Source organism: Oncorhynchus keta, chromosome 5 (assembly GCF_023373465.1).
Source record: "Oncorhynchus keta strain PuntledgeMale-10-30-2019 chromosome 5, Oket_V2, whole genome shotgun sequence".
Classification (NCBI taxonomy): Eukaryota; Metazoa; Chordata; class Actinopteri; order Salmoniformes; family Salmonidae; genus Oncorhynchus; species Oncorhynchus keta.
Genome location: NC_068425.1, coordinates 3,813,836 through 3,827,486, shown reverse-complemented (window position 1 = coordinate 3,827,486; position 13,651 = coordinate 3,813,836). Strand labels below are relative to the sequence as shown.

At 44.5% G+C, this 13,651-nt stretch overlaps 1 protein-coding gene across 2 annotated transcripts in view; it reads left to right on the top strand.

Moving 5' to 3' along the window:
* cpt1a2b (carnitine palmitoyltransferase 1A2b) overlaps positions 1 to 13,651 on the top strand; it is a 57,458-nt gene that overhangs the window by 25,287 nt on the left and 18,520 nt on the right. For both annotated transcript variants that reach the window (XM_052518506.1, XM_052518505.1), the window contains exons 10-13: positions 2,499 to 2,694; positions 4,432 to 4,620; positions 5,558 to 5,663; positions 6,198 to 6,314. In XM_052518506.1, the coding sequence (XP_052374466.1) occupies positions 2,499 to 2,694; positions 4,432 to 4,620; positions 5,558 to 5,663; positions 6,198 to 6,314 (608 nt within the window). The remainder of the gene's footprint in view (positions 1 to 2,498; positions 2,695 to 4,431; positions 4,621 to 5,557; positions 5,664 to 6,197; positions 6,315 to 13,651) is intronic.

Here is a 13,651-nt window from a genome sequence, read left to right as displayed (position 1 = left end):
AACTGTTACATCCTGCCCTGTCTTTCTAAAGTCTCTGAAAGCCAAGTTAACCTCTTGATTCTAGCCATCCCGGATCCGGGATCGTGAATACAGCCTCAAGCTCATTACCATAACGCAACGTTAACTATTCATGAAAATCGCAAATGAAATTAAATAAATATATTTGCTCTCAAGCTTAGCCTTTTGTTAACAACACTGTCATCTCAGATTTTCTAAATATGCTATTGAACCATAGCTAAACAAGCATTTGTGTAAGAGTATTGATAGCCTAGCATAGCATTTAGCCTAGCATTCAGCATGCAACATTTTCACAAAAACAAGAAAAGCATTCAAATAAAATCATTTACCTTTGAAGAACTTCAGATGTTTTCAATGAGGAGACTCTCAGTTAGATAGCAAATGTTCAGTTTTTACAAAAAGATTATTTGTGTAGACAAATCGCTCCGTTTTGTTCATCACGTTTGGGTAAGAATTTTTTTTTTTTTTTTTTAATTAAGTCATTAAAACGCAAACTTTTTTCCAAATTAACTCCATAATATCGACAGAAACATGGCAAACGTTGTTTAGAATCAATCCTCAAGGTGTTTTTCACATATCTATTCGATGATAAGTAATTCTTGGCAGTTTAGTTTCTCCTCTGAAGAAATGGAACGCGCATGGACCGCGCATGGACCTGGAGATTACGCAATAATTTTGACGCAGGACACCGGGCGGACACCTGGTAAATGTAGTCTCTTATGGTCAATCTTCCAATGATATGCCTACAAATACGGCACAATGCTGCAGACACCTTGGGGAAACGACAGAAAGGGACAGGCTCATTCCTGGCACATTCACAGCCATATAAGGAGACATTGGAACACAGCGCCTTCAGAATCTGGGGCATTTCCTGTATGAAACTTCATCTTGGTTTCGCCTGTAGCATTAGTTCTGGGGCACTCACAGATAATATCTTTGCAGATTTTGAAACGTCAGAGTTTTTTCTTTCCAAAGCTGTCAATTACATGCATAGTCAAGCATCTTTTCGTGACATAATATCTTGTTTAAAACGGGAACGGTTTTTATCCAAAAATTAAAAGAGTGCCCCCTATCTCGAAGAAGTTAACAAACAGATCACTGACCATTTCGAATCTCACCGTACCTTCTCCCCTGTGCAATCTGGTTTCTGAGTTGGTCATGGGTATACCTCAGCCACGCTCAAGGTACTAATCGATATCATAACCGCCATTGATAAAAGTGGTCAAGGCTTTCGACTCTGTCAATCGCCGTATTCTTATTGGCAGACTCAATAGCCTTGGTTTCTCAAATGACTGCCTTGCCTGGTTCACCAACTACTTCACAGACAGAATTCAGTGTGTCAAATCGGATGGCCTGATGTCCGGACCTCTGGCAGTCTCTATGGGGGTGCCTTGTGGGGGACTCTTGTCTCTGTATATATCAACGATGTCGCTTTGCTGCTGGCAATTCCCTGATCCATTCTACGCAGACGACCCCATTCTATATACATCTGGCCCTTCTTTGGACAGTGTTAACTAACCTCCAGACGAGCTTCAATACCATACAACACTCCTTCCGTGGCCTCCAACTGCTCTTAAATGCTAGATGGCTTAAATGCTGCCAAACTTACCCTCAAAAAACTGACTATCCTACCGATCCTTCGACTTCTACAAAATAGCTTTCAACACTCTACCCAGCAAACTGGTGCAGTCTATCACAGTGCCATCCGTTTTGTTACCAAAGGCGACCCTTTCTACATATTTGTCGCCAGACCCACTGGCTACAGGTCATCTATAAGTCTATGCTAGGTAAAGCTCTGCCTTATCTCAGCTCACTGGTCACGATAACAACACCCACCCGTAGCACGCTTCCAGCAGGTATATCTCACTGGTCATCCCCAAAGCCAACACCTCCTTTGGCCGCCTTTCCTTCCAGTTCTCTGCTGCTAGTGACTGGAACGAATTGCATAAATCGCTGAAGCTGGAGACTTATATTTCCCTCACTAACTTTAAACATCAACTATCTGAGCAGCTAACCGATCGCTGCAGCTGTACATAGTCCATCTGTAAATAGCCCACCCAATCTACCTACTTCATCCCCTTATTGTTTTGATTTACCTTTCTGCTCTTTTGCACACAAGTATCACTACTTACACACCATCATCTGCTCGTCTATCACTCCAGTGTTAATCTGCTAAATTGTAATTACTTCGCTACTATGGCCTATTTATTGCCTTACCTCCTCACGCCATTTGCACACACTGTATATAGACTCTTTTTTTTTCTATTGTATTATTGACTGTACGCTTGTTTATTCCATGTGTAACTAACTCTGTGTTGTTGTTTGTGTCGCACTGCTTTGCTTTATCTTGGCCAGGTCGCAGTTGTAAATGAGAACTTGTTCTCAACTAGCCTACCTGGTTAAATAAAGGTGAAATAAAATACAAATGCGTAGTGTTCTGCATCTCTCTCTCTCTCTTTCGACGTGTGTCTCCTCTCCAGATGTGCTGCAGCACTGGCAGGACAGTGAATTTGTGACTGTCTACCACCGGGGGCGCTACTTCAGGCTGTGGGTCTACAAGGCTGGGCGTCTCCTCTCCCCTAGAGAGATAGAGTACCAGATCCAGAGGATCCTAGATGACCCTTCACCCCCCGGACCTGGAGAGGACAGGCTGGGAGCACTGACTGCTGGAGACAGGTGTCTATAGTGGTGGGGGGAAGAGGGTGTGTGTGTGTGTGTGTGTGTGTGTGTGTGTGTGTGTGTGTGTGTGTGTGCGTGCGTGAGCGCCTGTACACATAGGTGTATGTACACACTGCAAATACAGTTCTCTGCATTTTCCATCACCCGGATATCCCCCTAAATGTGTCTTGTTTTGCATGATCCGATGTATGGCTACTAGATGGCCCTTACGGAGCTTCATGTTCATTATGCCTGAGACGGCTGTAGATGTGCAGACTTTGGCTTGAGACATCAGACAAGGATTGCACTGCATGATAACAGACGTGGGTTCAAATATGATTTGAAATCTCTCAAATACTTTGACCGTTCACTCTAGCCAGCCTGGAGTGCCAAGTGGGCAGGGTTTTTGTTTTCCGGCCTATTGCATTGGTCCATTGAGCCAAGCACGCTCAATCAAGCACAACTCAAGTATTTGAAATGATTTCTGATAGTATTTGAACCCAGGTCTGCAGGATACCGCAGACAAGCAGAGCGTCCGTCAGTCACCTCAATGGCCACAAGAGTCTCAAGTGGTCTGATCACAACTTGGGAAGGAAGAGTGCAGAGCGGTGTCGGCCGAGAGATGGAGAAGTCACGAAGAGGAAGAGAAGGCGAGAAGGGCCTAAACCATTTTTAAAGGAAGAAGCAAGCAAACGACGGGGGTTGGCAAAGCGAAATGGAGAGTGTTGCTTGAGAATGAATGAATGGAGGGAAGGGAACTGAACTGAGGGTGAGGGGAAGGAGTGAGGCTAAAGGTGAGATGAGGTGAAAGAGGAGAGGGGGGAACAGCGGTAGGAATATAAGATGACAAGAGTAGATGCTGGGGGACGACAGGAAAAAGGGAGAAAAAAAGACTGGTTCGTATATAAGGAGATAAAACGATGAGTACCATTTGCTGCGTGGGTGTGTGTTACGATAAGATAAAACAACTAAAGCAGTATTGGTTAAAACCTGCTAAACTGGGCCACTGCTGCTCTCTTTACACAAATGCAAGCATTATCCTAGGATTAAGGTAAATTATACTGAATGTAGTTAATAGTCTGTGCAGTTATGGTCTATGTACACCAACAGAGCCTTTCTGGGCTTTGATTGTGGTAAGTCGGAATGAGTTGGATTCTCTTCCTCGCTCACTCTCTCTCAAACACACTTCAAACACGACTCCCGTGCAGACGCGTACAACAACTCTGCACCGTGGTGCTCCCGTCTGTTCCCGTAGACAATTTACACACAGCGTTAAAAACTCACATTCTTTCCCGGGGGTGTGGGTGCGGTACAAGCAGCAGCGCGCCCTTCCTCTCGCCATTGTATCTTTAGTCATCTTCAGCTTCGTCATGACTGCTAATAAGGGTTCCCGCCGTTGAGCAAGGAACCATTACAACCACACGGTTGGATTAGTCTGTTCACGGGGTGTTTTGTCCTGGCATGTCCCGTGGGATCACTTTCACACTACTGTCAAGTGTTCTGTCGTGTTCCTTATCACCGTGCTCACTGTTCCGCAGGGAGTGGGTTGCAGAAGGGGAACATGTTCCCCTGTGTTCAGTAACAATTTGAGGATTCTTGTCCGTTTTGTTTGCTGTTGATATTGATGTCTTTCTGTAAGTAAGAAGTACAGTCGACTCTGTGTTGATGATGTCATCTTGAGTCTACCTTTTAAAAAAAATATATATAAAAAAATGTGATGAATGTTGGCGTGATTTGGAATGCGTTTTGTCCCAGGGTGCCGTGGTGTGCCGTAAGAAAGCAGTACTTCAGCTCAGGGGTGAACAAGCGCTCGCTGGACTGCATCGAGCGGGCCGCCTTCTTTGTCACCCTGGACGATGAGGAGCAAGGAATGATGGGAGAAGACCCTGTGGGAAACCTGGACCGCTACGCCAAGTCCCTCCTCCACGGGAAATGTTATGACAGGTGTGTGAGACTGTGTGCTGCAGGCGCATTACGATGAGCCTCTTACGTAGTCGGAATGTAGAAATGTGGCAGAGCTTCCGCCTTGTTGCTAACACCTCACAGGATGGAAGGGGCTGTGGAGTGAATTTAGGACCCGTTTTATAGAGAGTGTCCAACTCTGCCTTTCCCATGTTACCTTTCCCTATTCCTTATATACTGTAGTGCACTACCTTTGACCAGGGCGTGGGCCCTATAGGGCTCTGATCCAAACTAGTGCACCATATAGGGAATAGGGTTCCATTTGGGATTTGGCCTAGGCCCCGCAGGGCAAAGCTGTTTGTGAAGCACATCTCCTGTTCACCTCTATCATAGTTTACCGGTTCTCTAGATTGAGTTGAATTGTGCATAATGAAGAGGGCGGGATGTCTTTGTTAACAGATGGTCTTCATCTGGTCCATTTTATCCTTTCTTCCTTTCACACGTGCTGTACTGTAGGGCTACACACACATGAGCATTTGAGTACACACCACACACACACACACACACACACACACACACACACACACACGGTATGTGACAACCTGATTGAATTAGCAGCAAATGTTTTCCAAGTCCAAGAGCACCAGTTGCTTAGGTGAAGTAATTGACGGATATATTCCATCCATGGACATGGTTCTGGTTGTTTAGAATCATCGACACTAGGCCGAAGTTCCTCTTGTACACACTCCTCTCTCCCCCCTCCAAATCAAGTGCTTCACATCTGTGTCCTGGACCAGGGCAGTGGTGGGTGGTCAGGGGATGTATATATTCTGCTTTGATAGTGTGTGGTCAACTCTCAAAACTGAAAGCACTGAGCTAATTGATAAAAAACATATATATCTCTGTGTCTCTCCCTCTCTCCAAACCCCCCACCCCCCCTCTCCTCTCTCCTGCTCCCTCCCCTCTCTCGGTCTCTCAGGTGGTTTGATAAGTCATTCTCTGTGGTGGTGTACAAGAATGGGAAGAATGGGCTGAATGCAGAGCACTCTTGGGCCGACGCCCCGACAGTGGCACACCTGTGGGAGGTGTGTGTTTATCTGTCAAACAGGCATAATCAAATAGCATTTTATTAGGGCCCTTTTCTTCTCTTTTTAGCTACATGACATAGAAATGTGCCATTTTCACATTGTGTAGACACTAGTATGGTGCTGGAGCTAGAGGTTAAAAAGATATAGGGGGGGTGTCCCCTTGACAGCCCAAATGACCTGTCCTCAATGGAGATCAAGCACTTGGTTTTATATAATCCGATCTTGCAGATTTTAGTGTATGTGTGAGGTAGACTGTGGTTAAATAGAGCATAGCCCGGATCAGGATGTTCCAGTTATTATCCAAATGGGATATTCTCAGGATTTGCTCAATCAGATAGAGGATAAACATGTTTGTTATTAGTTTTTGGCAGATCAAGTTTCTGTGTGTTTTATACTCTTTGTGAATGGTGAAGCCACTGAACTTTGAGTGTCTGCGTGTGTGTCTGCGTGTGTGTCTGCGTGTGTGTCTGCGTGTGTGTCTGCGTGTGTGTCTGCGTGTGTGTGTAACAGCTGCTCTTTGTCTGTCCTCAGTTCACCCTGGCCACAGATGCCTTCCAACTGGGTTACACAGAGGACGGACACTGTAAGGGAGAGGTGGAGCGCTCCTTACCGCCCCCTCAGAGACTCACCTGGGACATCCCTGTGGAGGTGAGTGCTGGGTGTGCGCATCGTTCCCTAACACACCCTCAGACCAGGGTTTCCGTTAAGGACAATGTGGCGCCCGGACAACATGACGGGGAAGATTCAAATTAACTGGCCATTTTGAGAAATTTACCGGACACCTACACATTGGATGCGTAACCCATTAGGGCATCCACCCACGGTGATCAGAATGACACTGGGCATCCACCCACGGTGATCAGAATGACACTGGGCATCCACCCACGGTGATCAGAATGACACTGGGCATCCACCCACGGTGATCAGAATGACAGAAATCACATTTACATTATGGTAATTCATCTTAACAGCCAATAAAACAGAATTTTCAAACATTTTCCAAAATGCAATGGGAAACCCCATTCTAAACAGCCCGCCTGGGGAAACTACATTCTAAACAGCCCGCCTGGGGAAACTACATTCTAAACAGCCCGCCTGGGGAAACTACATTCTAAACAGCCCACCTGGGGAAACTACATTCTAAACAGCCCACCTGGGGAAACTACATTCTAAACAGCCCGCCTGGGGAAACTACATTCTAAACAGCCCACCTGGGGAAACTACATTCTAAACAGCCCACCTGGGGAAACTACATTCTAAACAGCCCACCTGGGGAAACTACATTCTAAACAGCCCGCCTGGGGAAACTACATTCTAAACAGCCCACCTGGGGAAACTACATTCTAAACAGCCCACCTGGGGAAACTACATTCTAAACAGCCCGCCTGGGGAAACTACATTCTAAACAGCCCGCCTGGGGAAACTACATTCTAAACAGCCCACCTGGGGAAACTACATTCTAAACAGCCCGCCTGGGGAAACTACATTCTAAACAGCCCGCCTGGGGAAACTACATTCTAAACAGCCCACCTGGGGAAACTACATTCTAAACAGCCCGCCTGGGGAAACTACATTCTAAACAGCCCGCCTGGGGAAACTACATTCTAAACAGCCCGCCTGGGGAAACTACATTCTAAACAGCCCGCCTGGGGAAACTACATTCTAAACAGCCCGCCTGGGGAAACTACATTCTAAACAGTCCGCCTGGGGAAACGACATTCTAAACAGCCCGCCTGGGGAAACTACATTCTAAACAGCCCGCCTGGGGAAACTACATTCTAAACAGCCCGCCTGGGGAAACTACATTCTAAACAGCCCGCCTGGGGAAACTACATTCTAAACAGCCCGCCTGGGGAAACTACATTCTAAACAGTCCACCTGGGGAGACGACATTCTAAACAGCCCACCTGGGGAAACGACATTCTATACAGCCCACTTGGGGAAACGACATTCTATACAGCCCACTTGGGGAAACGACATTCTATACAGCCCACTTGGGGAAACGACATTCTATACAGCCCACCTGGGGAAACGACATTCTACACAGCCCACCTGGGGAAATGCCAAACGTCCTGCACGGTGTTGGGCTGTAAGCACAACCCCCACCTGTGGATGTCGGGCTCTCATACCACCCTCATGGAGTCTGTTTCTGACCGTTTGAGCAGACACATGCACATTTGTGGCCTGCTGGAGGTCATTTTGCAGGGCTCTGGCAGTGCTCCTCCTGCTCCTCCTTGCACAAAGGCGGAGGTAGCGCTCCTGCTGCTGGGTTGTTGCCCTCCTACGGCCTCCTCCACGTCTCCTGATGTACTGGCCTGTCTCCTGGTAGCGCCTCCATGCTCTGGACACTACGCTGACAGACACAGCAAACCTTCTTGCCACAGCTCTCATTGATGTGCCATCCTGGATGAGCTGCACTACCTGAGCCACTTGTGTGGGTTGTAGACTCCGTCTCATGCTACCACTAGAGTAAAAACGCTGCCTGCATTCAAAAGTGAAGCATAGGAACTGAGAAGTGGTCTGTGGTCACCACCTGCAGAACCACTCCTTTATTGGAAGTGTCTTGCTTATTGCCTGTAATTTCCACATGTTGTCTATTCCATTTGCACAACAGCATGTGAAATGTATTGTCAATCAGTGTTGCTTCCTAAGTGGACAGTTTGATTTCACAGAAGTGTGATTGACTTGTTACATTGTGTTGTTTAAGTGTTCCCTTTAATTTTTTTGAGCAGTGTACATTCGGCAACATTATATAATGACTCCTGTTTATATATAAATAATTAAAATCATTCAAAATTCTTCACCGGAAAGCATGACATGGCCACAGAGGAATCGAGGATAATTAGCTTCTTATAAAGCTTAGCTTTTGCCTATTTGGGTAGCACGCGTGGTAGGCCTAGCTGATTATTGAGATTTGGCTGTCAGTGAAAAGTAAAAAATATGTGTGAAGATAAATGTGTTGAGACAATAAGAAGGGGAGGGGTGTCTGGTGACGATATAGGTGAATCTCCCACCAGTTCTTGCACATTCATTATGTCATTGCGTGAATTGTTTGTCCTTTAAAAAAAAAAAAAAAAAAAAAAAAAAAAATTAAAATAAATTCCACTTACATATGACACCAGTCGTAAATGTACCATTAATCCCCATCATTTTCTTACATTTACCGTTCTCATTCTCGGAGTGGAAACATTCTTTGTGGAGTTCACAACCCGCTACACTTTTGTTTTGGAATGCTCCATATGAGCAATGAGTGTGTATCTGGTTTCTATGTCCTGATAATGTTGAAGGAAATGCGCGAGCACCTGACCTGCTGCACGGAAATGTAGGAAAGTGTTTTTTTGTTTTGTTTTTTTCCATCATTGCAAATGATGATATATTAAAACTATAGTTCCTCACAGTAAGCTATTTTAACAAATCTTCCAAACTCCCCCTCGATAGTCACCAATCCTCAGTGTGAATGAGAAATAGAAGTTAAAGGCCTGCTGCTGTATTAGCTATGAGTTCCATGCACATCATATGGCAGAGGGCTAGTGATCTTTCATGAGTTGACTTTTTCGAATTTTGTCAATGGTTTTAAGAAACGAAAACCGTATTGAAATGAAGCTGTTCCGCGCAAATCTGCATATGTACATCATAACTGTCACTCAGAACGGTAAAAATGGTAGGATAAATTGTAAGCGTCCCCAAACTTGCGAATCACGCGCCCCGCCTATTAAATTGCCTCCATGTTTTCACGGTCGGATTTTGCCTATATGCTAATTTGAAGCAAGTTAAACGATGCCTCGTAATATGAAATGAAACATTTCAGGTTTATGAAGTATGTTTTCAAAATGCCTACTGCCTCCAGCTCACATTGTAAAGTGGTGGGTGAAGCGCTGATAGCCTGTTGATTGCACTTGTATGGTGAATGGGAGGCATATGCTTCAATTACCAGTAGTTATTTTTAATCGTGCTGGAGATATCCCGCTTCAAAATAGGCTCTATGCTGACTAACGAAAACACACAGGCCAATTTTAATTCCACAATATAAGGAAAAGGAACCTATCGGCCAATTCTCTTTACCTGTCAAAAGTATTCCCATTGATTGCTTTTTCGATTAATGAATAAAAAGCATAATTTTGAAAATATTTTTTTTTTTGCTCCAGGTGATTTGTCGTCTAATGGAAAACTTGCCTCAGACATCCTTTGGGAGGGGAGTGTGTCCGTGTTTAGTGTCACTTGAAACACCCTGTAAAACATTGTCCAGCTCCCTCTCTCCTCTTTCTTTAAGTCTTGGATCAGTTCTTCTCTCGGTTTCATTCCACGACTTAATGTCCATTGACAGTCCTGAACCACAATTAATACATGTTGACGAACCAATTCAGTGGCTTAAGTTTCATATTTTAGTCTAAGTATGGTGCACAATGTTAGCATGATCTCCTTGAGCCACGATTTGGTGAAAGCAGGGGCAGTTGCGGTGACTGTGTATTACGGGCAATCATGAGTCATGACTGCAGTAAAATTATATGTGGCCGTTGACTCACGGTAACCTCCTTTTATGGACTCTGGACATGCGTTGGTAGTACCCAACTCGCTAATGATTATCAGGTTGCTAATGGCCTGGTAGTCAGGGTTCTTTTTCCTTTAACCACTCTGACATCAATTCAAATGCAATCCAAAATCACATCGAACACATCATGAAAACAGTATGTGCTTTTAAAAGTCACGTCGCTGCGATTGATCGTTTTGAAGAAAGAAGTTAATTAACCGATTTTTGAATCTGAGTGTGAAAACATGGTCGTTGTGGATGTTGTTTTCAAAGCCTAACACAACAAAATGGGCAGTGCTTTCTGAGGTGATGATTGCATGACAATGGCCGGCTGACAAAATGTCATGACCACCACAGCCCGAGATGAAAGGTTCTTCTCTTTTTGTCTTTCATCAGTTTCTTTTCTTTCATCCGAGAGAAGTGGCATCTCTCTCGCTCTCTCGCGCGCTTTCTCTCTCTGTTTGTTGCGGTTGGAGTGTTCCGTTTCCTCCTCTGTTTCTACCGACCCACAACATTCAGACAATCGGGGGAAATTCCCTCCACTCGATCTCTACCACCTACAGTGCATTCGGAAAGTATTCAGACCCCTTTACTTTTTTCACAATTTGTTTTGTTACAGCCTTAATATAAAAATGTATTAAATTTTTACTTTCCACATTAATCTGCACACAATACCCCATAATAACAAAGCAAAAACAAGTTTTGAGACATTTTTGTAAATGTATTAACTATAAATAACTGAAATATCACATTTACATATGTATTCAGACCCTTTACTCAGTACTTTCTTGAAGCACCTTTGGCAGTGATTACAGCCTCGTCTTCTTGGGTATGACGCTACAAGGTTGGAATATACCTATATTTGGGGAGTTTCTCTCATTCCTCTCTGCAGATCCTCTCAAGCTCTGTCAGGTTGGATGGGGAGCATTGCTGCACAGCTATTTTCAGGTCTCTCCAGAGATATTAGATCGGGTTCAAGTCCGGGCTCTAGCTGGTCCACTCAAGGACATTCAGAGACTTGTCCCGAAGCCACTCCTTCGTTGTCTTGGCTGTGAGCTTAGGGTCATTGTCCTGTTAAAAGGTGAACCTTCACCCCAGTCTGAGGTCCTGAGCGCTCTGGAGCAGGTTTTCATCAAGGATCTCTCTGTATTTTGCTCCGTTCATCTTTGCCTTGATCCTGACTAGTCTCCCAGTCCCTGCCGCTGACAAACTTTCCCACAGCATGATGCTGCCACCACCATGCTTCACCGTAGGAATGGTGCCAGGTTTCCTACAGACGCGACTCTTGACATTCAGGCCAAAGAGTTCAATCTTGGTTTTATCAGACCAGAGAATCTTGTTTCCCATGGTCTGAGAGTCTTTAGGTACCTTTTGGCAAACGCCAAGCGTGCTGTCATGTGCCTTTTACTGGGTAGTGGCTTCTGTCTGGCCACTCTACCAGAAAGGCCTGATTGGTTGAGTGCTGCAGAGATGGTTGTCCTTCTGGAAGGTTCTCCCATCTCGACAGAGGAACTATAGAGCTCTGTCAGAGTGACCATCGGCTTCTTGGACACTTCCCTGACCAAGGCTCTTCTCACCCAATTGCTCAGTTTGGCCGGATGGCCAGATCTAGGAAGAATCTTGGTGTTTCCAAACTCGTTCCATTTAGGAATGATGGAGGCAACTGTGTTCTTAGGGACTTTCATGGCTTCAGACATTTTTTGTGTGCCCTTCCCCAGATCTGTGACTACACAATCTTGTCTCGGAGCTCTACGGACAATTCCTTCGACCTCATGGTTTGGTTTTTACTCTGACATGCACTGTCAACTGTGGGACCTTATATAGACAGGTGTGTTATTTTCCAAATTATGTCCAATCAATTGAATTTACCACGGGTGAATGCAATTGAATTGGAAACAGGATGCGCACGAGCTCAATTTCGAGTCTCATAGCAAAGGGTCTGAATACATATGTAAATAATATATATATATATATATATATATATATATATATATATATTTGATTATTTACGGATGTATTCAGACCCTTTATTTTTGCTTTGTCATTATGGGGTATTGTGTGTAGATTTCTGAGGAAAAAATTAGTATGTAATAGATTTTAGAATAAGACTACAACGTAACAAAATGTGAAAAAAGTTAAGGGGTCCGAATACTTTCCGAAGGCACTGTATATTTCCACCTTCTCTCCCTACTTCGACCTCAGCAGTGCAGTGCTCTCCTCCCTTGGCCTCTACTGTGTTAACTGCCTGTCTGTGGGAATGCTGGGGAGTTCCACTCCTGGAAATGACCTCAATGTGCTGCTATGACTGACTAGCTGGCTGGTTGACTGACTGACTGGCTGACAGTTACAGAGCTCAGAATCTTGCATACACTACTGGTCAAACGTTTTAGAACACTGGGAAATGACTGACAACACAGCTCTTAGCTCCCTCAGTAGATGCCTACTGGATAACTTATTTGTATTGCTTTTAATCTTTTTAAATGAATGTCTTACTAACACTTTGTTCTAGCTAGCTATTTGTGTAGGTAGCGATCAAGTAAACGCAATGATAATAGGGAAATGACTGACAACACAGCTCTTAGCTCCCTCAGTAGATGCCTACTGGATAACTTATTTGTATTGCTTTTAATCTTTTTAAATGAATTTCTTATTAACACTTTGTTCTAGCTAGCTATTTGTGTAGGTAGCTATCAAGTAAACGCAATGATAATAGTTACTTGTTTCCTTTAATCACATGATGCAACATACAAGGTGTGCCTTAAAGTTAATTTGTGGAATGTCTTTCCTTCTTAATGCGTTTGAGCCAATCAGTTGTGTTGTGACAAGGTAGGGGTGGTATACAGAAGATAGACATATTTGGTAAAAGAACAAGTCCATATTATGACAAGAACAGCTCAAATAAGCAAAGAGAGATGACAGTCCATCATTTCCGTAAGACATGAAGGTCAGTCAATTCGGAAAATGTCAAGAACTTTGAAAGTCTCTTCAAGTGCAGTCGAAAAAAGCCATCAAGCGCTGTGATGAAACTGGCTCTGATGAAGACCGTCACAGGAATGGAAGACCCAAAGATACCTCTGCTGCAGAGGATAAGTTCATTAGCGTTACCAACCTCATACATTGCAGCCCAAATAAATGCTTCACAGAGTTCCAGTAACAGACACATCTCAACATCAACTGTTCAGAGGAGACTGCGTGAATCAGGCCTTCATGGTCGAATTGCTGCAAAGAACTGCCAATGGACACCAATAAGAAGAAGAGACTTGCTTGGGCCAAGAAACACGAGCAATGGACATTAGACTGGTGGAAATGTGTCCTTTTGGTCTGATGAGTCCAAATCTGAGATCTTTGGTTCCAACCGCCGTGTCTTTGTGAGATGCGTTTTGGGTGAACTGATGATCTCCGCATGTGTATTTCTCACTGTAAGGCATGGAGGAAGAGGAGGTGTTACGGTGTGGGG